Here is a 27,567-nt window from a genome sequence, read left to right on the forward strand (position 1 = left end):
AACAGTAAATTAATACACAAAAAAAATATAATCCACTAAAGTAACTTGTTTGCAGAGAATGAGACAGCATAAACAGATACACCACAATTTTTTTGAGGAACTGTGGAGAGAGAGAGAGAGAGAGAGAGAGAGAGAGAGAGAGAGAGAGAGAGAGAGAGAGAGAGCTCTGTGCAACAACGAGCTAATTAAACATATAAATAAATAAGCAACATCCATTGATGTCAGCCAAATAGCACCAATTACATTAATTAGTACTCAGATAAAGAGCAACTATGTCAAAACATTTTACACAGTACAAATCAAAGCTTTATAGGCTATTACAAAATGTGGTATTTTGATTTAAACTAAGTACAAAGAGCCACAGAAAACATCACAGGAAACAGAACACACCATAAAAAAGGTTGTAATTTCAAACAATCTTTGTCCAAGACTACAGTAATTAGACTAATGTTTGATGTACCTAATCGGTATGAGAAAGTCTGCCTGGTTAAATACTAACAGTTATTACAATTTCAGTAAACATTCATGAAATCTTGAATGCTTGACATGAACAAAATTTAAAATAAGATCTACTACATAGTAGTTACCATACGGTGACAAATGATGCACAGTCTCCATTCATGTCAAATACACAAATATTATTTTTCATGTCATGAAAACACACTGATGTTTCTGAATAGTGGAAGGGAGACACTAGCAGTTTATAATAAATGTGAAATCACACACTGATTCCAAAGCATGGGAGACTACAACAAAATAGTAAATGGAAGGCAGAAAAGAATCTAAAACAGAATAGCAGACAATGCTATAGTGTATTGTTCCAGTTTTATAAGAGTTAGCAAACTATCTGCTAATTATGTCAAAGAAAAAAATACCTTTTAGCAGTCTAGTCAGTCAACATCTCTCTCTTTTTTTGCAGCTGTTGATAAGTGCTCCTTCCCCCATTTAATGTTAATAAAATATTTGCAAATGGGAATATTCTTGTTTTGCACTTAGGTGTAAGCAAATTTACAATTTTAAGTGGGGCCAATTTTTTTTCTGAGGCAGCTGTGAAGACTGTTGTCCCTATTAATTACTGACCTTCTGAGTGCAAATAAGTCCATTTCCCTTACCTATGTTGCCTGGTTCCTTTGTACCGTTCAAAAAAAGGTAGTATATACTTAAATGAAAAGATGTCCATTTTTTAATTCCACTTTTTCTTTCTATTGTTCTCCCCATCTTCCTTTTCCTCTAATTTTTTCCCTTATTTGTTATTTTCTTAATAAAAACTCCAAATTGTAAATGAACAGTTTACTCAAATTTCACATAATGGTGCTTATACACTCCACAATCCCACATTAACACAAAATGAATTACACATCCTGGTAGTGATGTGCATTGGCAAGAAGGGTTCTTTACGAAGTGTTTCAGTACACTTTCATTTTCATGACAATGCTTGGGTGTCTCCATCAAGTTAAACACTGTCCTCCAAGAATTCTAGTTAATACACCTTTGTTTAGGACATCCATATATCTTGGTGTAGTACAGTTCTCCCATGTGTTTGCAATTAACAGCTCTATAATGTTTCTTACTGATTTTCAGTTTTCATAATAAAGGGACCAATGAAAAAAAAGCCAAAACAACAATGGCTACACATAACGTGAAGTCCTCCATAACAGACTGTAGCTGTTTAGCCCAAAAATAGTGATTAGGCAATGATGCTTAAGTCGTCCACTGAAAAGCCATGATGACTATACAATGGATTAAGACCCACTTCAACAACCAAGCCTTCATGAAATGCTACAAACTTCAGTTTTGTTTCAGGAATGTAGTCTCTTGGGTTTTAAATCAGCATATTTAAGTATCATTTATCATGCTCATGACACTGAACTCTGGTGCTGTACAGCCAGAGTGTACGCCTACAATATAAAACACTCTTCAATAAAGGCAGAGGGTGATTTAATGCAATATGCAGTTTTATACTGTGACTGACTCCAATTCTCCACATATTTTCTACTCTTAACTGTAAGCTACCCTTTGAGGCCTCACTTAATATACTTGCTGTAACAAGTTGATACATCTTCTGCGAATGATCTTAGTAGTCTCTGTACCAAGTGACAGATTATTTGCACATAAACAATTTCTTTCTGAAACATATCCTTTTAACTCCCCATTTCTGCTTAAGCATAACATCTTTAGATCACAGTGTACAAAATGGGCAAGGTGGGAGACTATATGGATTATCCTGCATAATGCCTACACAAGTTCCAGAGAAGAAAATGGAATTTAAACACTGATTAACTAACTGTAAAAATTGTACCTGGTGCTTTGAATGGATTGTTAGATGATCAAAGAATCAAAGTTAGAGATGATCACAAAGTGACCCATCATTGAACCTGATTACTCCAGGAGCCGATGACTGTGAGAAAAGTAATAACACATCCTACAAATGTAAGACCATTAGCAAATTTGGCTGCAGTAAACACAAAATCTTTGTGCACTACTCCAGCAGTGTACCTGTGCTACGAAGAATAATTTCCAATGTCTATCAGCTCTTAAATACATTTGTACAATGCCAGAATTATAAGTAAACTAAATCTTATGTAGTTAACCAAGCAACAAGGTAGAGGTTTAAGATGCTCCTGTCAGACAGACATTTTCTGTATGTTAGAGAAGTGCTATTGAGCAACAGAATTTCGTGGTTCACTGCCAATGATAAAACTATATAACAACCGATTCCAGGAAACACCACCATAATTTTCTAACTACAGTCAGTTGAACTGATTCTTAACACTTTCTGCATCTTAATCCAATTTACACAATTCCAATGATGATATCTGTGCAGCACTTCATGTTTCAAAGTAACACCACTCAGCACCGTACCACATTATAGGATCATGAATGTTTCTACAGAGTTCTCCAACAGTTATTTTTTACTGTACTACCTAATGTATTAAACTATCTGCAAAACATTGTTGCATGTTTTATCGATCCAAAAAATAATGTGTGTGCATGTAATTATAGAATTTTATCAGACGAATGAGCAATACTGGCAATTTGTACAAAATCTTTCAGTCAGTAATAGAAACATCTCTGGATGAAAATAGTCTATGATATTTAAATGTAAATACAATCTCTTTCCGTCAAATGAAAATATTATGGAAGAAACAACTTGAGCATGATGCTGACACAGCACATACCTCTCTAGGCATAAAAATAACCTCATGTATCACTTCTGATACTGACATTCCAATTCTCCAAAAATCTTAGTTATTAAATATGTTTCCATTTAAAATCGTGTCACAAATGATAATCCCCTAAGCAATTTAGTTAATTTGGAATATGTTTTAGGCAACAACCATAAACACAACATGTGCCTCCAGTCACTGACAATGATCTATTAACATTAAGTTATACTTTTAACTATTTGGAATAAGATATACATGTCATCAGACTTCTGTCACATCAAAAAAAGTATATCTGAGACAACCACAAAGAATCTAACATCTTACATGGATTTAAGTTTTGTGAAATAATCATAATACAACATATAATGATAATATTGCATATTCAGTAGTAAATAACAGGCAATAAAAGTAGAAAATAGTGAATAAAAGATCTGGACAAACCAGTAATACTGCTAAAAATCTTAATTTAGTTTTGTGCCAAATAGGATACACAGTTAGGAATAAATTCAAAGGCTAATTAACATGAGCAGTTTTAATTATGGGATTGCCCTCTTAAAAGTTTTCATGAAACAGTTTAATTTGAGGGAATGATACATCAGTCATTCAAGAAGTGAAATAGCAGTTACCTAGACTGATTCATTCTGAGTGGCAACTGTGCTTCTGGCTTCAGTTACTAGTTCTTTCCTTGTCTACCTCTGTCTGCAAATCCGTATTTGCATGTGTATTATGTATGTTATTCTCTCAGAATAGCATGCTTTTGATTTATCATTTTGCTTGTTAAGCAAATGATTTCCCTTTCTCTAGTCTTCCATAGCATGAAACTACTTTTTCTTCAAAGGTATAGCAAAACTGAAACATACATTATCTATGACACTGGCATAAAAACACCACTAAAATACACATCCATTTGCAGTGTCTTTTATACCTTTATAGTAATGCCACTCTGTGGTTGGGGAGCTTTAGGCTGATAACTGTACATAAATATTGAACACATAACAAGTAGTGCCCCTACTACAAATTGAAGCTCAAGTTGGAAATTGAAGAGATAAATGGATGCGATACATGATATAACAATGGCCAATGACGTAGCAAAACCCTTAAGAATGTTGTCAGCATATTTAACCACCATTGCAACCAAGAGACCACCCCCAGCCTGGAGAACAACTAAGTACCAAACAAAGAAATCATAACCAAAAAAGAAACCAACATGTTTGATTTTCGTCCAGTCATTGAAGAGGCATGTTAAGAGACCAAATGGCAGAGACAAAAAACTAAGCTGCACATTACGCATCCATACAGAAATGTCTGATCCCTTGAGAATTTTTTCAAAATATATTCCTGCAAAGCCAGAAAGAACACATGCAAACAAAGCGGCAGAAAAACCAATAAAACGATTCTGTTTTGGAGCACCTGCAGGTGGAGGAGTTGGAGGATCAGTGTGTGCTAATTGCACCAAAACCACTCCTATCAACAATACTACAAGAGCCACCCACTGTATAGGTCGGAGGCTTCTTCGTAAAATCAAAACAGTGAACATGGCAGTTGTGAGAATCTTCAACTGATATGTTACTTGATAAGTTGCTGCATCGAGATGAGACGCAGATACATAAAGCATATTGTTCTGAATGATGTATACCAATGAAGGTACACATACTTTCAAAGTGTCCATGGGCTGCTTGATAATAGTGTTGTGTAAAGCTGTTACACATCTCTGCAAGGAACCTTCTTCTTGCCATACCAACAAAATACATGTAAACAGCTTCACAACTTCAGACATAAATACTGCAGTTGACGAAAAAAACATGTCACCCACTCTAGTCCTCGCATACCGCATACTGAGACCGAGAATTGCATTCTGTAATGTGAGCGTAATAAGACTTAAATGTTTCAATATCAACACTCGTCTCTGCTGAATATTGGATGCGACTTTGAGATTCGACACACTCGACATCTTGAACGGGAACTGCGCTTAGAAATTATAACATAATTTCAAGTAGTACATGTCCAAACCCCACACAAGTTACAAGCCACGTCCAAGTATGTCCGGCACTGGATAGAAAGAGTAATGTTGCCACATCAACAATCTATTCGCTCTTTTCAAACGCATTAACGCCATTTCCTTCAATCAGACCTTCCCCTACACACGTTAAATTCGTGATTACGATCATATTTTCAATCCGTTTTGATTTATGTCCTACACACGCTGCACTTGCAGCACACCGCCGCACTTCCAAAATCCGACTACGTTTTGACACGCGGTTGACACACAAACACATTGCTCCAAAGAGTTGGCTGTAGAGTTATTCCTTCGCTTGTCCAGCCAAAGTAAGTGCTGTCGCTAGTCACTACCGAACCTCCTTGGTTAGTCCTGACTTCTGTTGTTGGTGAAGTTGCTCGTGGTAATGGAAACGGCTTGGTAGAAGACTAACAACATTAGAGGAAGTACAGGATTGCGACATTTGCGCAGTGAAATTATGTGAAGAAATGGATACGCGTGAGAGTGATCTGATATGTGTGCCAGGTAAGCTCATCGGCATTGATAACAGAATGGAAAATATACGTCACATTAATGTGAAACAATTGTGTACCATTATTGATATTACATTTTTGTCACCACGCGTGGAAATGGTATGAATTAATTACAATGTTGTGTTACTGCCGTTAGTCCGGAGAGTGGTTTGATGCAGGGTCCCACGCCAGTCTACCCACTGTAAGTCTCATCTCTGGGTAACTACTGCATCCTTCATCCATTTGAACATGATTATTATAATCTAGCTTTTGTCTCTCTCCAAAAATGTTACAACCACTCCCCCCACCCCCCCACCCCCCGTTACTAAAATATTCCTTGATGCTTCAGGATGTATCCTATCAGTGAGCCCCTTCTCTAGACAAATTCCGCCACAAAGAACTTTCCCCGACTCAATTCAGCAACTCTTCATTAGCCATGAGATCTACCCATGTTGTCTTCAACAAAGGCATATCCATTCAGCCAATATACAATGACAGTTGTATCTGTTGATAAAAAGCTTTCTGTAGCCAAGATCGTATATGTTATTCTTTATTTTTGACAGTTTGTGGTTTCGACGGAAATACGGAAGCGTCCGATCCCGCCCGTCTGCTTTGACCCATGACGTCACAAATATGGCGGAAACAAAAACAAACACACACACTCTCCACAAGAAGCCTAATGACACTAACAGGACAAGCGCGGGAAATGGGGTGTTTTGGGTGGGGGGCAAACTAAATATAAACAAATTTAGACGCCTTGCGTAGTTACAACGTGTAAGTGAAGACAGCCATGCATGGATACCCACCCACCTCCCCCGGGGGTCATAACCCCAGCAATCCATAGAAGATAAACATGCTTCAGTAGCTGATTAGTGTTTTTTGTCTTAAAAAAAAAAAACAAAAACAAAAAAAAAATATCTCACGGGATAGAACAAACAGATCAGAAAGATATATACAATAAACTAAAACAGAAATTGGAGGAAACAGATAATTCAAATAAGTAATAAGCGTTTTTAAATTTAAAAAAAAATCTCACGAGATAGAACGAACAGATCAGAAAAGTAAATAAAATAAAACAGAACTGGAGACAGCCACACTCAAACCAAACTCCGCACCGTCATGACGTCACACGCGACAACATCCTTACGTCACGGGTCAAAGCCGACGCGTGGGATCGGACGCTTCTGTCGACCGAGAATCTTATGCCATGTTGTCATTATTGGTTGATAGAATGTATCATATTATATAAAGATTTTGTTTGTTCTATCTCGTGAGATTTTTTTTTTTAAAGACAAAAAACACTAATCAGCTACTGAAGCATCTTTATCTTCTATGGGTTGCAGGGGTTACGACCCCTGGGGAGGTGGGTGGGTATCCATGCATGGCTGTCTTCACTTACACGTTGTAGCTACGCAAGGCGTCTAAATTTGTTTATATTTAGTTTCCCCCCCCCCCCCCCCCCCCACACACACACACACCCAAAACACCCCATTTCCCGCGCTTGTCCCGTTAGTGTCATTAGGCTTCTTGTGGAAAGTGTGTGTTTTTGTTTCTGCCATATTTGTGACGTCATGGGTCAAAGCAGACGGGCGGGATCGGACGCTTCCGTATTTCCGAATACACTCAGAAACACTCAAAATACTGTTGCACAGGTCACCTCAAATCTTTACACAGTTACTGAATTAAGCATTGCTACAAGGTAGTGTTCCTGGTATGTGGAAAACAGTGAACATAGTAATCATCAAAAACTCAGAGGGTCAGTACCCATCAGACCCAAAAACTTACACCAATGAAATCTTTGGAAGGTTAGGACATAGCAAAAAGAATGGGAAACAACTGACAAAGGCTGTCAGGTTTTCCCCTTCTTCCTGAACGTTTGGGAACAGTTGAGGCTCAGACATGTTGACCCAAGTCGTGGTGTGGTACACTTCCTGACAGCCCATGGCCCTTACCCTACACATTGTATAACACTACAATGTGGGACACAAACACACAAATGTAAGTCTGATGTCAGAAGTCAAAGACATAGGGCAAGCTTTAAAAGAACCAGATAAGTGGAGAACTCTTAAACACTTCACTGATGAAATATCAAGAGCACTACACAAGACTTACAAGCAGCAACAACCATATACAATATCATAACCCGAAACACACCCTACACCACACCATGATGCATGGGACAAAAGAGATAAAAACACTGATATCGAAACAGATGAACATATAGACACGGACGATGACATGAATACTCCAATATCACCAGATACATACACACCATAGTAGCAGATCACATGACTGCAACAAAGTAATACAAAAATGGAATTTAGAAATAAGTTAGCAGTAGATACAAAACATCAAATTTTCCTGTCTGTACAAGTAAAACAAGTATTTCTTTAGTTCTTTAGATCATTACTCTCAAACATGTAAATGCGTAACTTTGAAAAGTATAAAATGCAAACTGTAAAACATAAAAAATTGCGCATAAACTTACATATGCAGTATAATAAGACATAATTACACGAAAACAGGTGCACAGCATCGATAAAAGTGCCCTTCAGGTAGACGAGGCTCAAGGTCACCTCCTGAGGCTCCTCTCCCACTTTTGGCATGGTTAAGTGGCGGAAGGAATTGTAGTGACAGATAGTACTGCCATACCTTATAAATAAATCATGTAGAGTTAATATCACAACATAAATACATAGAATATTTGCTATGGTAGAAAAGAATATGCTAATCCACGTGAGACAGGCTCAAATTGTTTACTGAACCCCCCCCCCCCCCCCTCTCCCCATTTGAAATAGCTAGGTAAATGGACCTCTCTTGATACCTAAATCTTTCCTTTCAGGTATTATTTTCTTCTTAAGAATATAGTAATTTTTTCACAATTGTACTTTTCATATCTTGTAGTTTTTTTCTTTCATTTTTCTTCTTTAATGATATAAAAACAAGGAAAGTATTAAAATTCTCAAAATCGTCTAGTTTGTGGTAGCAAACAACTCACTATAATTACCATGGTGGTGGATGACTCTGTAATGTTAATAAATAAATAATTTGTGGAAATTTTGGTGAAGTTCATGCCAGGCCCTCCTGACATTTTTTTAATAATTTCATGATATAGAGGATAATTAGTATGCAAAATTGTATAAATGTGTTGATATGGTTCGTGGTACAGTTGAACACTGCAGAGATGCCTAAAAAAACAAAAAGGACTGCTTATTTGCAGTTTTTTCTGACTCAAGCTCATTTCCTAGTCATCAGGACTTTTGATACCTTCCACAGAGAGAACTAACCCAATTGTAAAACGTAATAAATGATGTCAGATTTGAGTATCAGTGGAATATGGAACTATTTTCAATGCAGCTCCAGCTTGTCATTGTTTTTCAGGGCTTTATATGCTCGCCTTGCAAAACCACATCTAGTTTGTGTGTGTGTGTGTGTGTGTGTGTGTGTGTGTGTGTGTGTGAGAATGAAATTTTACATTTAAGACATTGTGTTGCTTAGTATATACATGTAAAGTTTCAGGTTTATCTGACAGTTACTTTCAGAGATATACAAAGCTAACCTTAAACATTCTTTCAAGTGTCTATTTTTTCGGCAATTTTTCCTCACCTTGTCATTTTTTAGGATGATATATGCTTGCACTGCTAAACCAAATTTAGTTTTTTTAAGTAGTGTAGAACATGATCTTTCTAATGAAAATGGTTTAAGAGAGTTTGCAGAACATTCGTTTTGTGAAAGTACTATTTTTGGCGTTTTTAGAAAAATCATCTCTGCCCTCAATCTGTAAGCTATCGGAAGGTAGGACAAGAATGAAATTTTATATTCTATGACCTTGTATTGGTAGGTTACTACATGCATAGTTTCAGGTTTATCAGTATTGCCAGAAATATAAACAGTCCCCCCCCCCCCCAGTGTGAGTTTTTTCAGTTGACTTTGCTTCACATTATCTATACAAAAATTTCTCAGGAAATCTTTTAATTATATCACTTAAGATAGAGCAAAAAGTTGTACAGACATTCAAGTTTTATTTATTTCAAGAAAATATTGCCTGAGATATCAAGTCTTAAAGTTGCTGAAAACTGAAGGGTGCAGCGTTGATAGCTGCACTATGAGGTCAAACAAATGATTATATCTCTGGAAGTATTGAACTGATCGTGATATTTTACTAATGTTTGTTGGGAAAATATGCAAATATTCATACGAAATTTCAGCAAAATCTGTGATGACCATGTGGAAACTTTTTCCAAAATTGGACAACTTGGCATGGAATAGCCCTTTTGCATGTCTTGATCTGAGAATCATTTTCCCAGTTTGTTACTCAGGTGCTAGAATAGTTTCTTTTGGTTACTTCTAGCCCCTTATAGCTTATAGAATAGTGTTTTGTGGTAAAACCACCAGTCGATCAAAAGAAAATTTTACATTACAGAAGAGGGTTATTCAGATCTTGTTACACGGCTCTGCTACACTTCACTGCAAGCCCTAACTTAAAAAGTTGTGTGCACTTTCTGTAAACTCCCCCCCCCCCCCCCCCCCACACACACACACACACATAACACACACAAATATTTGTTGATGACAAGAGCTAAACTTGGTCACTGGCAAACCAACAGCTATTATCACAGTTGTAACACACAATTGTGGGTCCCTCTACGTAAAACAAGTAAGAACAACTTGTACTCAAATACAAGTGAGCCACTTTGGTGTCATTCTTTATAATGCACTGCCAACACAGATAAAGATGTTGGAAAAGGAAATAGGCTTTAGAGCTAAGTTAAAAATCATTTCTTGTTGAGAAGTGTTTCTACAATGTGTTAGCTTGCAGAAATACTGGATCTCCACTTATTGTTGAGTACTTTGTAATCTGTATTTGTTGTACAACCTAAGCTGTCTTTGTCTTTGCAAAAGAATGTTTCTACCGTTGGTTTTCTGTTTTCTCTGTTCCGCATGAAGTGTAATACGAAGAACTTAGCCTCCTCTTCAACCAACTAAACTACCACGTAATCCTGTTATCCGAAACGTGGTTGAAACCACACATATCCTCTGCATCTTTTCATCTCCCAGGGTACACATTCCTTAGGGCAGACAGATCAAAAAAGCGAGGTGGCGGGGTCGGCGCGTATATACGAACAGATCTCAAAGCGAAAGTCTTATGTACGTCAAATCCTGCTGAAGAAAAAGAGGCTGAATTCATGTTCATTGAAATAAATATACAAAGTCGGAAATTCTTGACTGGCGTCGTGTACAAGCCGCCAAAAATAAGCTCAATGAGTTCCTTCCAGTCGGAATTACATTCACTTCAGTGTCAATACGAACATGTCATCGTAATGGGTGACTTGAACATAGACCTGCTAAGAGACACTCCCTCCGCTATAAACCTAAGAAGACTGTTTAGTTGCAATAGCATGAACATTCTTTCATTACAACCTACACACCATACGGCGCACAGTCATACTCTTATAGACGTAATCGCAACGAAACAGACTGACAAAGTAAGAGATGTTGGTCAAACATCGGCCCCTGGCCTCTCAGCACATGATGTAATATTCCTGGCCTACTCTTTGCAGCCCCCAAGGATCAAATCGCGTTACATAACTTGTAGGAACGTGAAACGTATTGACCTTGACGCTCTAACAGCCGATTGCTCAGAAATCTCATGGCATCAAATAATCAGAAAATCCACAATCGACTGCAAAATTACTGAACTTGGTGATAAACTCACTGCCCTCTATGACAAACATGCACCTGTGCGCACAATCCGTGTAAGAAAATCTCCTGCTCCATGGCTGACAGCTGAATTATGTCAAATGATGACTAATAGGGATGCTGCCCACAGGCGTTTCAAGGCAGATCCGAAACCCGAGCGTTTCGATGAATATAGAAAGCTACGGAACAGAGTGAAACAATGCATTCGCAATGCTAAAATCAGGCACGCTCGCTCCCTTGTATGCAGCGATCTGACGCCCACGACTCTATGGAAGAATCTCCGTAGCTTGGGGGTCGGAAAGGCAAAATCTGAAACTACTTTTCATGTGTCAGCTAACGAATTAAATGAATTCTTCTCTGCACCTCAGAATACCAGCACAGCTGATAATTACCGTCCACAAGAATCCCCAAACAAGATAACTAACAACGATACCTTCCATCTAAAACATGTAACAACAAATACGGCAAGAAAAGCAATAATGAGAATCTTTTCTGATGCAATAGGCAACGGCAGTATCGGTATAACCATGATTAAGAATGTTGCCGATATCTTAGTACCTGTCTTAACTGACATATTTAATTTTTCCCTCGTGAACGGAATATATCCCACTGCATGGAAAAGAAGCCTAATTCGACCCATCCCTAAGATCGAAAACCCGCAACTGCCAAGTGATTACCGACCAATTAGCATACTGCCTGCTGTTTCCAAAGCACTTGAATATATTGTTCATGACCAAATCACTGAACACTTGCATGAATTCAGCCTATATGACAAATTTCAATCCGGTTTCCCTAAACATCACAGCACAAACACTGCTCTAATTAAAGTAACTGATGACCTGAAATATGCCATCGACAATCGAAAGGCAACAATATTGACGCTACTGGACTTCAGCAAAGCGTTTGACACTGTTAACTTTGACATATTGCTCAAAAAAATGCAACAGCTTAATTTCTCTGATAGTGCAATGAGATGGTTTGAAAGCTACTTAAAAGACAGACAGCAATGTGTTGTCTGCGTAAATGAAAAATCTTCCTGGAAACATGTTTCCTCGGGAGTGCCACAAGGGTCAGTCTTAGGACCACTTTTGTTTTCTTTATATGTCAACGATATTTCGTCGGTCCTGTCCTCCTGTAAATATCATTTCTATGCCGACGACCTCCAGCTCTACCTAAGCGTCAGACCTGAAGATGTAAACACTGCAATCGCTCAGATGAATGATGATCTGTCTTCAGTAGTGACATGGGCGAAAAACCTGGGGCTTAAACTAAATGCAAAAAAGACGCAAGTAATCTTAATAGCCCATCAGAAATTAATAAGTTCAGATTTCCGCGAACGGCTACCTCCTATTCTGCTCGACGGTACTCCAATACCATATCAGAAAACAGTGAAGAACTTGGGTGTAACTTTGGATGAGCATCTCAACTGGGCGGAGAATACAGTCGCAGTGTGCCGAAAGACGTCTGCTCGTCTCTTATGCTCTCAAAAAGTTTCGGAACATATTTCCACAGGACTTGAAACGCTAGCTCGTGCAAGCACTCGTTCTACCGAACCTCCACTATTGTGATGTGATTCAACAAGGCATGAGTAGTGAAAACAAAAGACGGCTAGAGCTAACCATGAATGCCTGTGTGCGTTACACCTGCAACATTCGCCGATATGATCATGTCAGTGCTTCATACTCCGAGCTAGGGTGGCTGCGGCCGGACAAATTGCGTGACTACCACGCTCTATGTCTACTCCACCGACTCCTCATCGCGCAAGCACCCCAGTACCTTGCTTTAGAGATTAAAAACCTGTCATGTCATCATAATCGAAACACGAGGTCACTCTTATTTGGTATCCTAACTGTGCCCACTCACAAAACAAAAACTTTTGCAAACTCCTTCTCAGTTGCCGCTGTCCGCCTCTGGAACAAACTGCCCCTTACCTTGCGCAAAATTCGATCTCCTGCTGCTTTTAAGAAGAAGTTGGAGCATTTCCTACTATCACCCTCACAAAGTTCTCCACAAAATTAATGTATATGGACAATCCCCTCATCTGTCAAATAGCAAAGCTAGCGTCTCCTATCTTGCTCTTCATCTATCTCTAGTAGCCACGCAATCTTCTTTTCCTTTATATTTCCTTAATTATGTTTCATCATGTCTCTATTCTTCTCCTCCCTTCACCATGAGTCTCCCTCATACTCCCTGCTGCCAGCACTCCTATCTAAAATCTGTCTCTTCAATAATGTCTAATTATAACAGTACTTGTGACCTAAGAATATAAACTCTATATGTATGTATTTTGTACTAGATGTAGTTTAACATGCCTACTAAAACATATGAATGTAAAATAAGTAGAATGCCTGGTTAGATGTAAGAGAGGGCCTGATGGCCTTAATCTTGCCAGGTTAAATAAATAAATAAATAAATAATACAACTCCTTAGAGGAGGGATCTGGTCCAAGAGTAGTTGTGACAGATGGATTGTCGGCAGGTGTTCGTGTAATCTACTTGTAGGCCTAGACCAGGTGTAAGTAGTTCTCCTTCCACATTGTGTACCAAATGAGCTGCCTAAGCCAGTGAATGCTCTGAGTTTGCATTTGGGAGGAGAGGGGTTTGAGACCTGTCCAGGCATCATGACTTGGGTTTTCCACAGTTTCTCCCAAGTTACTAAGGGGAATGCTGAGAACGTTCCATTGATTAGACCATTGCCACCTTCCTGCTCCATCCTTGCCTAATCCTTTCCTATTTGGTCGTTTTATGTATGTCTTTATTATTTCTGTATTGTATGTGGCACATCCAATGTCGTCGTGCTGAATGATCCAAGGATGAATACATAAATACCCCTCTCACCACTGCAAGGTAAGTTATTTTGATATTAGTGTCAGTGAGGCTGAGAAACAGTGGATTCTTGTCACGTTCTCTATTTAACTTGCAATTGACTTAGCCCCCATTTTACCCATAAAGCAGTGATTGGACACTTTAAGTAGAGGCCACACCCTTCTACAAGAAGGTTAGGTGTGAGGCACAAATTACTGTCCTCTCTCACTAACAACCATCTTTTGTAGAATCCTAGAATATACTCTGAGTTTTAATAGAATAGAATGATCTCCTACTTGCCAACCAGTACAGATTTCGAAACACACCTTGTGCTTTTTTCATATGACATTCTGAAACCCATTATCAAAGGAATCAGGTCGATACAATATTTCTCAACTTCCAAAAAGCACCTGACTCAGTACTATGCTCTTATTAACAGTACTATGATTATATATGGTACTAATCAAAATTTGTGATGGGATTGAGGATTTCTTGTTAGGAAGGACAGAGCCTCTTATCTTGGATGGAAATCCTTCACAACAGAAGCAGGGGTACCTTCAGAAGTACCCCAGGGAAATATGTGGAACCTTCGTTGTTCATACTCTATATTAATAATCTGGCAGATAATATTAGTAGCAGCCTCTGACTTTTTGCATATGGTGCATTTATCTATGATGAAGTACTATCTGGGAAAAGCTGCAAAAATATTCAGTCAGCTCTGGGGCAAGATTGTAAAGTGGAGCAAAGACTGGAAACTTGCTTTACATAAATGATAATGGTTCAAATAAAGGTTCTTAGTTGAATACGATATGAAAGTAGGCCTACTATTATTGGAGCAATTGTACAGAAATGTAAAATTACGTGCCTCAAAAAACAAAAAATCATATATTCTTATGACTGCAATATCAAAGAGTCACAATTGGAATGAGTCAACTCATACAAATAACTGGGTTTAAGAATTTTGTAGGGATAGTAAATGGATAAAACAGAGGCCCAGATGTCGGTAAGGCAGGTGACAGACTTCAGCTCAGAAGCAGGATACTGGGGAAAGGCAGTCAGACTACAAAGGAAACTGCTTGCAAATGATTGGTGTGTCCTATCTTAGAATGTTGCTCAAGTAGCCTATACGGAGAACCCACATCAAATTGCAGTGATTTTGTGTCAAGTGGTCTTGTGGTTCTCACTCGACCATCTCCAATTTCGTTCAAATTTGGCGCGCAGGTTTACTAAAGGAAGATTTATAAGTCTCTAGTTCTCAAAACTTATGCGTAGGAGCCTCTTTAGTGAAGAACGCACAAGTGTCACTGCAACATTTCAAAAATTTTAGCCATATTTGAAGTGATGTAGTTCTGTGGTAATTACAGTAAAGCTGCAAAACTTGGCAAGCTAATTCAACTGTTTGAATTGTGCACATTCGGTAAGTTTTATGTCTATCATCTGTCGGTGCTACACTGCCAGATGCATATGGTGCTTTTTAATTGTAAGTTTTTTATTTCTGAAAAATCTTGGAAATACGGAAGCGTCCGATCCCACCCGTCTGCTTTGACCCATGACGTCACAAATATGACGGAAACAAAAACAAACACACACACTTTCCACAAGAAGCCTAATGACACTAACGGGACAAGTGCGGGAAATGGGGTGTTTTGGGTGGGGGGCAAACTAAATATAAACAAATTTAGACGCCTTGCGTAGCTACAACGTGTAAGTGAAGACAGCCATGCATGAATACCCACCCACCTCCCCAGGGGTCATAACCCCTGCAACCCATAGAAGATAAAGATGCCTCAGTAGCTGATTAGTGTTTTTTGTCTTTAAAAAAAAAAAAAAAAAAAAAAAATCTCACGGGATAGAACGAACACATCAGAAAGATAAATATAATAAACTAAAACAGAAATTCGAGGAAACAGATAATTAAAATAAGTAATAAGTGTTTTTAAATTAAAAAAAAAAAAAAATCTCACGAGATAGAACGAACAGATCAGAAAAGTAAATAAAATAAGATAAAACAGAACTGGAGACAGCCACACTCAAACCAAACTCCGCGCCGTCATGACGTCGCACACAACACCCTTACGTCACGGGTCAAAGCCGATGCGTTGGATCGGACGCTTCTGTCGACCCGTGTATTCCATCTGGACTGGGAGTCTTCTTATTGTTTAATTGTCTTGTTGCTAACGCTACCTCTTCTTGGTCAAATGGGACAGTAACGGGGTGATTTGTATAGGTGTCTTCCATTTGTCTTCGTAAGTATGTGTGATGTTGTTGGTCATTTGCCTTTTCGTCATCAGGGAGAAGCTTGTTTAGCAGGTACCATGCTGAACATCTCTGGCCCCTTGTAGTAGTGTCATCTGTGCGCCAGAAGTTGACAGTACTGTCGGTGTCTTTGCCTTATCTATTAGTAGTGTGAATGGTTTCCACCATTTATTGTTTGTTGCTGAATTTTGACGAAATTGTTCCACTGGTCCTGTCTGGTCTTGTATATTTTTTTGTTATATTTTTCTTTGCATCATGGTATAGTTAGAATCTTACCACCCACTGTTGAGCTGTTTTTGCTTTCTGATAATGTTTCCTTTTGTCTCTGGCTTCTTTCCTTAGTTTTGTTTACTCAGTGGACCAGGGGAGTTTCTGTTTCAGTGTACAGCCAGTATTTGGGATAGCTGATAGTTGTGCTTTTCGAAGCAAGTCCGTCAGAATGTGAGCTTTATAGTCCATGCTACCATTGAATGTATGGAGGGAAAATTCTTCAATCATGTCCCTTAATTTTTGCCAGTCAGTTTTGTTTAGAAGAAGTCATTTTTGTTGATGTGGAGTTTGTGTGTTCATGTTTGTATATGTGTTTGTGTTGTGGATGAGTACGGCATTGTGGTCACTTGTGTGTGTGCATTTGCTGTTGAGATCACAATATTGCTGGATCCTTCTGCATTGTTGCAGTATGTAGGCGTTTGTCCAGTTTTGTTTAGAACAAAGAGGCTGTTTTTATTTATTGTGTCAACTCTGATTTGTTCACTGTTGTCTGTTATGTCTGCGTGTCACGGAGTCAACCGTGCATTGATGTCACTAAGTGTGAGCAAGCTTTTGACCCGAAAAAATTGTGTGTATCTCTTATTTGGACAGCAAAAGGCTCTGTATGAATACTGTGCAACATGGATGTGAAAAGCCAAGATTCTTGTGCAGGTGTAATTTCAGCTATGGCTACAAGTTCAGAACAAAGTTGTGTTATTTTTGTGGCTATATAATTTATATTCGCTATTACAATTGCAGTCTTGGTGTTTTGGGTTCCGGTAATTGTTAAGACTTGTTTGGGAAGGCCTGGAAGTCTCCTGCCACGCATACATGGCTCTTGGAGACATTCGATCTGCCCGTACTTTGTTCAGAAGTCTACCCAGCTCCACTCCAACCAAAATGCTCCTATTGTAGTTTAGTTGTGAGATCTTCACAGCGGGGGGTATCTAGTAAAGGCATAGTACTTAGGTGTTGTCTCTTTAAGGTCCCCCCCCCCCCCCCCAGGGGCTCAGCATTCATTTGCTGAGTACGGGCTTAGCGACCCCGGGGTCCTGAGCTGGGGACTGGTCAGCGCCGCCAGTCTCCTGTCACCGTAACCCCCGGACATGCTTCAGCGACCACCGTATGGTGCGGCAGTGGAATGTTGTGTGCTGCGGGGAATGGTAATCTTGGCTTGACCGCCTGGATTGCGAGGAAGGCAAACCTCTATATAAAAAAAAAAAAAAAAAAAAAACCTCAATCTTACGGTGTGCTGCGCGCCTATAAGACTCATGGCTGTTGGGGTGGAACAGTTGCAAGCGGGCAACCTCTGGGGCACCTGCCGCACCCCAGTTGTATAAGGCTTACTCAGGCACGCGGGGCTCTGTCTGAGCGGACCTTTAGTTCCCTAGCTGTTCGTGGGACCACAATGGACCCTTCGACCTCTACATTTCCCCCTATCAGTGGATTGGGTGGGCCACTGGTAGGAAAACACACCCCATCAAAAAAGCGACTTCGTGCTGCGAGTCCTTCAGCGCCTGGTGTTACTAGAGATTTATCAGACTGTCGTAACAGAGGACATGCTGGTAACCAGAATGTGTTTTTGATTGTCAAACGGAAGGAAGATAGCTTTGAGAGGGTTTCTCCCTTTTACATCCACAAGGGTCTTGAAGGAATTGCAGGAACACTGAAATCTGTGAAGCGACTGCGCAATGGGACTCTGTTAGTTGAAACTTCTAGTTCCCGTCAAGTCACTTCTCTTCGGAAAGCAACCTGTCTCGGAGAGTACGCTATCGAGACCGAGCTCCACTCCACCTTGAACTATAGTAAGGGTGTTGTGACATGTAGGGACTTGGTGGATATCCCCAAGGACGAGTTGAAATCTGAGTGGGCTGACGAAGGTATTGTCAACGTGCAGCGTATTATGAAACGAGTCGATGGGGACCTAGTCAAATCCGACTCGTTTATTCTCACATTCAATTGCCCGAGACTCCCAGAGCATGTTAAAGCGGGTTTCTTACGTTTGCCAGTACGGCCATATTTCCCCAACCCAATGCGCTGTTTTAAATGTCAGCGCTTTGGGCATACTACGTTGGTGTGCAATGGGATAGCCACTTGTGGTAAATGTGGTCAGGCTGCCCATGAAGGAGCCAATTGTTCATCGCCTGTGAAGTGCATGAATTGCTCTGGGAGTCACCCTGTCTGGAGCCGGGTCTGCTCCATCTATCTCGAGGAACGGAAGATACAGGAGATCAAAACATCTAAGCGCATCCCCTATGGTGAGGCAAGAATCTCATTAAGGCCATGCAGCCTCCTGTGTTTACAACATCTTTCACTTCCACTCTGCAGAAACCGGTACAGTTGGCCACTGTTGCTACACAAACGGAGGTTGCTAGTGTCAGCACTAATACCTGCGTTTGCCAGTGCACTTGTACTGCTGCGGTTGTTTTGCAACCTGCAGCTCTCCCCACAACTTCGGACAAGACCGTGGTTGCTGACATTGGGGTACTTCCTGCCCCTCCCCATATGGCGCCTTCTGCCCAGGTGAGTAAAGCTCCAACTGTTGACAAGGTTCTGCATTCTAAGCCCCCCAAGACAAAGACGCCGAAGGTGAAAAGGTTTTGCCACCTGAGGAGACTAGTCAGGGTCAGTCCGATGACAATGCCATCCCACTGTCTGACATCTCCTTTGGGTCGCCATCGGAGCTGATGGACATTGATGTCGACCGGGGGCGATATTCTCGCCCCAGGAATAAATCTCCGGCCAGTATGGACTCTCCTCCAAAGCACAGAGGCAGGGTGAAAATTCAGCCATCCTGATCACTGGCTCCCATATTACAGTGGAACCTGAATGGGTTCAGGACGCATGTGGCCAAATTACAACGTCTTGTACGAGAGCGCCCCTTGTGCTTATGTCTCCAAGATACACATTTTCGAGCCACTGATGCTCCTTCTTTACGGGGCTATACCGTGTATCGAAAAGATGATCTGATGGGGGAAAGGGCAAAGGGTGGTGTTGCGGTTTTTGTCTGTGACATGCACCACTCGTCTGAGCTCCCTCTCGTTACGGACTTGCAAGCAGTTGCAGTTGACCTTCTTGTAGGGCGGAGGCTCACAATCTGTTACGTTTACTTACCGCCTCAGGATGCAATAGACTCTGAGGCTCTCACAGACCTTATTAGCCAACTCCCCCACCCATTTCTCCTTCTGGGTGACTTCGATGCTCATAATGTCTTATGGGGCTCTAAGACTACTTGCCCCAGGGGTCGCGTTCTGGAAAGCCTCATGGCGTCCGAAGAACTGTGCACCCTCAACTCTGGTGCTCCCACTCATTTCTGTACTGCTTCTGGGTCGTCATCAGCTATTGACCTTTCTTTTTGCTCTCCAGCACTCGCGGATTCGGCTCTGTGGGAGGTTGCCGCTGACCTCTATTCTAGTGACCACTTCCCCCTTTGGATTTGCCTCCTGGATGGGGCTGTGGCATTACCAGTGCCACCCAGGTGGCACCTCTGCAGAGCTGACTGGACACTTTTCAGCCATTTAGCTGTTTTGGAACACCGTGCTAGCGTCCACGAATGGGTCGACCATGTTACAGCCGTGGTCTCCCATGTTGCTGAATTGTCGATCCCACGGTCCTCAAGTCATCCCAAGAGGCGTCCTGTCCCTTGGTGGACCACTGAGTGCCACTCAGCCATCCGAGCCCACCGTGCAGCTCTGCGCTGCTTCAAGTGCCGTCCCTCAGCTGACAATTGTTTGCGATCTTGCGGGCATTGGAGCGGATGAGATGTGTTCCCAGTCTTAAGTTTCTCATCTGTTCTGACTCCCTAAGTGCCCTTCAGACCATGCAACACTTGTACCCAGCGGATACGGTCATCCAGAACATCCATGATGCCCTACTCCACCTGCAACGGCATGGGAAGGAGGTTTCTTTCTGCTGGGTGCTTGGGCACGTGGGTATTGGGGGAAACGAACTGGCGGATGTGGTTGCCAAAGATGCATGTTCCCTCCCTCACATTGTTGAATGTGCCGTCTCCCTCCATGCTGTTACCTCCCTTTTGCGTTTTCGTGTTATGCGTCAATGGGAAGAGGAGTGGCTGGCAGTTGGTGAAAATAAGCTGCGTCTGGTCAAGGCCACCACGCGGCCATGGCGTACGTCCTACCAGTCATGCAGGCGGGATGAGGTTCTCCTCACTCGCCTCCGCATCGGGCACAGTCCCTTAACGCATAGTTTTTTACTCCGGCGGGAGGACCCCCCAATCTGCAGTGCTTGTGGCGGACAGTAATCTGGACGCCACATTTTACTTGACTGTCCTTTATTCTCTGACCAGAGGGCGGTGGTTTCCTTGCCACCGGATTTGCCCTCTATTTTGCAAGACGACGCAATGACTGTGGTTAAGGTCTTACGGTTTTGTGTCCTGTCCAATTTGTTGCCTCGGATTTTAGGGAGAGGATTTTAATGTGCTGCTGGGTGACTGGTTCACCCAGGTTTTAGGTAAGAGGTCTGCCAGTTACGATTACCTACTTCTTTCGCTTCGATTTCTGTTCTCTTTTCCTTGTGTTTCTTTTCCTCTTTTAGTGCGTTTCTTTTCCTCTTGTTTTGCCTCTGTATGTGAGGATTTGGAACTGTGTCAGGCCTGTGTCTTTTATCCGTTCTCCTTGTTCGCTGTCCGTCTTCGTCCTTTCACCGCATGTGTTCCTGTTTCTGTGTGTTTTGGCGCTGATATGACCACGCTGTTTAGCGCCCGAAAACCTCAAACCACATACACACACACACACACACACACACACACACACACACACACACACACTCTTTAAGGTCATAATAAATGTGCCCAGATGAAGTCCTTATAAACTTTATCTGCATGTAAACCTTCACCTCTCCACGCACATGCTTGCCCTTAGAAACTGCTGAGCTCATGATGGTCAGTTGGCAGGTTCTTTGTCCTAAGTATCATTCTGTCGGTCTGCTCTGTTGTAGGCAAACCTATTTTTTCCCCTTTCGGCTGACTGAGGCTTATCACCAGATGCAGAGCAGCCTGGAAGAGTCTCTATTTTCTAACCTACTTATGCATAACTTACACTTAAGATTATCATAATCAATTATGTTTTTATTGTGTTGTTTGGGGTGTCTGCGTGTGTCCTGTGAAATGTCCTGACATTGCCACCCCCCCCCCCCCCCCCCCATTGTTTGTGTACACTGGGCATTGTGTGTGGGTGAAGAATTTTTGACTGTGTTATTAGGTAAATTGTTTGTATTTAGCATTGGACTGTCAGTCTCTCTGTTTCTGGAATATTGTTTGCCCATCTCGAGGTTATTTGGCGAATGAGTGTTTTCTTTGTGACTATTTCCCTGTGCCGTATGTGCTGCCACCGTATATAAAACGTAGGGCTTTATGTACGGTCGGCATTTGGTAGCATCATATTCAGAATGTAATTTTAATGATGTGCTTTGGCATAGTGAACTGTTGACAGGTGTTGTATCTTTCTGTGTTTCTTGTACTGAAATCAACATGTTTTACCTTTTCCTTGTTTGTCAGTGTTGTGAGATGAATATGTGTTTGTTTCACTGAGGTGCCCTAGGGCATAATTTTTTGTTTGTTTTCTGCTTATTTTGTTACATTCCTGGCTAATTGGTAGAAAATGTACTCTCCCAGCTCTTCCACTCATGGCAGAAGTCCGGTCCTGAAGATTTCCCACTTGAACATTTCGTGTTTTTCTCTGCCTTCCTACGTGGTAGCCAATGACACCCTGCACGCACATCGTCTACATAATTAGTGATGTTAAAATATCTTTGCTGTATTATGTGAAACATTTGCAGCAATGTAAGATCGTCCGTTTCCAGATCTGTTAATTGTGTTATACCCTTATGTTGTCGCCAAGTGACTGCACGTTGCCAGTCTCTCATTTTAGTTGATAGAGACTTATGTTTGTGCTTGCATGTATTGCTTCTTTGCATATTATTATTTAAGGAGGGCTTTAGCGACAACTGTTGTAGTTGTACTCCATGTTAGTGAACGTTATCGGTAATGTCCTATTCAGTGCACTCCACCTCTCTTACAACTGCTTGCAGGGAGGGCAGGCAGGTCCCCCTGCCTTATCTCATGTCCTGTTTCTATAGGTGCATGGTATGCCTCCAATTGTGGCCTCCTCTCAGCATTACTTCTTGTCACCTGGCTTTACACATTCGCCACAGACTGGTTCTTTATTGCAACATTTTGGTGGATGACCTAGGCCTCAGCATTTGATGTATTTCTGAACAGCCATAAAATCTTTGATGTACAAGGACTCGAACTTAATATAAACTTTTTCCCTTTGCAGCAGCAGAAAACAAACCCTTGGAGTGACTTCCAGGACATTATTAACTGTTCGATTACTTTTGAAGTTTATTTTTACTTCCTCATAGAACTCTTCCTTAGAGATGTGTTCGTGTAAGTTGATCTCATATACACTCCTGGAAATTGAAATAAGAACACCGTGAATTCATTGTCCCAGGAAGGGGAAACTTTATTGACACATTCCTGGGGTCAGATACATCACATAATCACACTGACAGAACCACAGGCACATAGACACAGGCAACAGAGCATGCACAATGTCGGCACTAGTACAGTGTATATCCACCTTTCGCAGCAATGCAGGCTGCTATTCTCCCATGGAGACGATCGTAGAGATGCTGGATGTAGTCCTGTGGAACGGCTTACCATGCCATTTCCACCTGGCGCCTCAGTTGGACCAGCGTTCGTGCTGGACGTGCAGACCGCGTGAGACGACGCTTCATCCAGTCCCAAACATGCTCAATGGGGGACAGATCCGGAGATCTTGCTGGCCAGGGTAGTTGACTTACACCTTCTAGAGCACATTGGGTGGCACGGGATACATGCGGACGTGCATTGTCCTATTGGAACAGTAAGTTCCCTTGCCGGTCTAGGAATGGTAGAACGATGGGTTCGATAACGGTTTGGATGTACCGTGCACTATTCAGTGTCCCCTCGACGATCACCAGTGGTGTACGGCCAGTGTAGGAGAGCGCTCCCCACACCATGATGCCGGGTGTTGGCCCTGTGTGCCTCGGTCGTATGCAGTCCTGATTGTGGCGCTCACCTGCACGGCGCCAAACACGCATACGACCATCATTGGCACCAAGGCAGAAGCGACTCTCATCGCTGAAGACGACACGTCTCCATTCGTCCCTCCATTCACGCCTGTCGCGACACCACTGGAGGCGGGCTGCACGATGTTGGGGCGTGAGCAGAAGACGACCTAACGGTGTGCGGGACCGTAGCCCAGCTTCATGGAGACGGTTGCGAATGGTCCTCGCCGATACCCCAGGAGCAACAGTGTCCCTAATTTGCTGGGAAGTGGCGGTGCGGTCCCCTACGGCACTGCGTAGGATCCTACGGTCTTGGCGTGCATCCGTGCGTCGCTGCGGTCCGGTCCCAGGTCGACGGGCACTTGCACCTTCCGCCGACCACTGGCGACAACATCGATGTACTGTGGAGACCTCACGCCCCACGTGTTGAGCAATTCGGCGGTACGTCCACCCGGCCTCCCGCATGCCCACTATACCCCCTCACTCAAAGTCCGTCAACTGCACATACGGTTCACGTCCACGCTGTCGCGGCATGCTACCAGTGTTAAAGACTGCGATGGAGCTCCGTATGCCACGGCAAACTGGCTGACACTGACGGCGGCGGTGCACAAATGCTGCGCAGCTAGCGCCATTCGACGGGCAACACCGCGGTTCCTGGTGTGTCCGCTGTGCCATGCGTGTAATCATTGCTTGTACAGCCCTCTCGCAGTGTCCGGAGCAAGTATGGTGGGTCTGACACACCGGTGTCAATGTGTTCTTTTTTCCATTTCCAGGAGTGTAGTTCATCCAGGAAGTCCTGATCTGTTAAAGTATTGTGACATGGTACACTGCAAGGAAAGGTCAGAATTTCCTCAGCTCTTCACGTCTCGTACCTTTTAGTTTGGCTGTCTGTTCTATGATTTTCCTTTTATCTGCTTGTGTTTTTGTTTCTAAGATGACTGTGTTTGCTGTGGGTCTGATTGCTTTCATTTTTACTCTTTTCTTGTCTGGGATTGATTGGTTTAGTGATTGTTTCAAGTATGGCCTTGGCATCTTTATCGTTTCCCGATTTCAAGAAGAGAACACACTACTGTTTTGATTTGGCTTACTGTATGCATTCTTCTCCTTTGCTCTTCAGTTTTGAAGCTGAGCCAGTGGCTGCAACTGTTGCAAAGGACAATGGAGTTGGCTTACTTTCTGTTCTTAATCTTTGATTTTCTTATTTGTGGTTGGTTATGTCTGATTCCAGATGGTGAATTTTTTCCACACATTTGGTGCACTGGTATTAGCTAATTTTTTTACATAAATGCTCATTTTATTTACTTAACTCCTTATTCTGCCCTTGTAATTGTGCTCGAGTGATGGTGAGTGCCCAAGTTTTGTTTTTCACTATTGCTGGTGTTATAACTGTTAAGGTTCTTGTATGCCTCAGTTCATTTTGAAGTTCCGTAAGAAGATCATCGACTATGGTGATCTTTTCCGCAGTCAATGCACCTGAAGGTGTCACCAACTATACCATTTCAGCAGATGTACTTCGTTTTAAGCACCTGTTTTTCTGCTACTCGGTGTGCTGTTATTCTGTTTTCCTTCTGAAGTAGCTCTGATTACTATTTTTGGCGATTTACTCTCGCTACAATGACCACTGGTAGCTGCTGCCAGCAGAGACCAAGTAGTTTTCTTCAGTATCCGTGCTTTCACATGGATATAGAGACAGCTCAATCAGAGAGACACAAAATTTGTGTCCCAAATTCTTCACAATGTGAGGTGTTGGGAGCAAAAATCACTTCTATTTTTCTCAAATGTCTATTTGGCTGTAGGATAGAGACAGGAAACATGGGGCACAAAAAAGCCACACACCAGTTGAAATGTTTATTCGTGGCTAATTTTGCTACTTTGTTTGTTGCTCCTCACATACAGATGCTGTTGTTGCTGATGCATCTGTTATTTCTACAGCTGCCTGCATCACACACTGCCTCCACTGCTGAAGCCAATGTTCTCTGTGGCTGGCAGTGTGTCAGCTGATACTGCAGCTGCCGCTGCTGCTGATGTAAACCGTGCTGATGTTTCACAAACCGACACGGTGTGCTACGATCTGGGCCGCAGATTAACAAAGCGGCATCAGAGGCACTACATGCACTCACTAACTGATCATGAAAGTTGGTGGATTCTGTTTTCCACCATAAATACATGATAAGACCAGAGCAGACATTAACACAATACCAACATGGCGGCCATCTTGAATGATTATGCAATGTGACAATGGTGTAAAACCTGTAGGCTATGTATATGATGTGTGCAGCAGCTGTAATGCAACAATTTTACCTCCATGAGCTCCGCTGCCTTGGTAATGCACAGTTAAAGTGTGAATTTATAACCAGTTTCATTCTGCAGTGACAGCAGAAAAACAGATTGAAATATGTCACAATGGCTCGTGATAAAAGACACCCCTTTTATGAATATTTTCATGTTATTCATACTTTATCTCAATAATTTTGTTACTGCCTTCCCCAGGATGTAATAAACAATTGTATAACACCATAAAAGATGTCAGATTTGAGTACCAGTGGAATGTGGGCCATTTTCAATGTACCTACATGTTGTTGTTGGTTTTTAGGGCCTTAGATGCCTGCATTGCAAAACTAAATTTTGACTCTTAGGTGGCTGAGAACATGGTCTTTCTAATGCAAATGATTTAAAAGAGTTTGCACAAGAGCATGCTGGTTTTTTTTTTTCCCCAAAAGTAACCACTCCTGGCATTTTTTGAAAATTCCTCATCATTTCCCTTGATTTGTAAATTCTGGAAAACAGTAGGAGGAGACATTTTATATTCTAAGACCTTGTATAGGTATGAAACTTCCTGGCAGATTAAAACTGCGTGCCAGCTGAGCTACCCAAGCACGACTCACAACTCATCCTCTCAGCTTCAATTCTGCCAGTATCTTGTCTCCCTGTATAGGTAATTTGTTGTGTGCAAAGTTCCAAGTTTTTTATTATTTCACTTAAGAGACTGCAAAATATTGTACAATTTGGCATAGTTTCGTTTCTTTCAAGAAATTGCCAGAGATATTGCGTCTAAAGTTGCTGAAAACTCTTGGGTGTACTGTTGACAGCTGCACTATGGTGTCAAACAAATTACTATATCTCCAGTAGTACTGAATTAATGATCGTGAAACTTACCAACATTTATTGGGAACGTGCAGATATTCACACAAAATTTCAGCAAAATCCCCGATGATCATGTGGGAACTTCTAGACCACTTGCATGGAATGACCCAAGACTGAGTCTCTGGGAGAGTTTAGTTACATGTTCTCTCAATTTAAGTCTTGAAATATTCCTTAAAGTTTTATGCATTGTACCCTTTCTAACTCATTTCAGTCAAGTACCAGTTAGAGATCTTGGTTCTGATTCATTTTTCCAAATTTAATATAATTTGTTATATTCACATTAAGGGTCAGCATGTTAGCATTGAGCCATGAATGCAAGGACATTAGGACTTAGATCAGTTGTTATGGACGGAGATTGTTGAACAACTTTTGCTGTTACATTGATCTCCTCTGCAAACAATGCATTCTTAGCTGTAGTGTCTGAGGCATGAAGGGGGCATTATATACTATGCTGTGGTACTCCTATTTAGACTTCTCTGCAGCAGATACTAATCTAATTTTATGATAAGGAAGAGCCGATGTGAGTTCCACAACCTGTAATCAAGTGTGACAATATCATTGAAACCATTTGTTCTCTATTCCTATTATCACCATTGCTTGCCATCTCTAAAAGAATTTGCTAACAGCTTCTTTTAAAGTTTTTGATATGGTTGGTCAAATTCGTTTGGATA

At 41.5% G+C, this 27,567-nt stretch overlaps 2 protein-coding genes across 4 annotated transcripts in view; one reads left to right on the forward strand and one right to left on the reverse strand.

The window, feature by feature from the left end:
• Positions 1 to 5,441, reverse strand: part of LOC124607037 (UDP-galactose translocator) — a 5,658-nt gene extending 217 nt beyond the window's left edge. Inside the window, exon 1 of the mRNA XM_047139209.1 lies at positions 1 to 5,441. This exon is cut by the window's left edge and continues 217 nt beyond it. Coding sequence (XP_046995165.1) covers positions 4,087 to 5,118 — 1,032 coding nt within the window. The 5' untranslated portion in view covers positions 5,119 to 5,441 and the 3' untranslated portion in view covers positions 1 to 4,086.
• A 59-nt stretch (positions 5,442 to 5,500) lies between these two features.
• LOC124607038 (exosome complex component CSL4) overlaps positions 5,501 to 27,567 on the forward strand; it is an 80,264-nt gene continuing 58,197 nt past the window's right edge. Inside the window, exons 1-2 of one of the 3 annotated variants that reach the window (XM_047139210.1) lie at positions 5,538 to 5,688; positions 25,685 to 26,075. In XM_047139210.1, the coding sequence (XP_046995166.1) occupies positions 26,012 to 26,075 (64 nt within the window). In that variant the 5' untranslated portion in view covers positions 5,538 to 5,688; positions 25,685 to 26,011. Of the gene's footprint in view, positions 5,689 to 25,684; positions 26,076 to 27,567 lie in introns of all 3 variants that reach the window. The other 2 variants (XM_047139212.1, XM_047139211.1) reach the window with 2 other exon arrangements.

Source organism: Schistocerca americana, chromosome 3 (genome assembly GCF_021461395.2).
Source record: "Schistocerca americana isolate TAMUIC-IGC-003095 chromosome 3, iqSchAmer2.1, whole genome shotgun sequence".
Classification (NCBI taxonomy): Eukaryota; Metazoa; Arthropoda; class Insecta; order Orthoptera; family Acrididae; genus Schistocerca; species Schistocerca americana.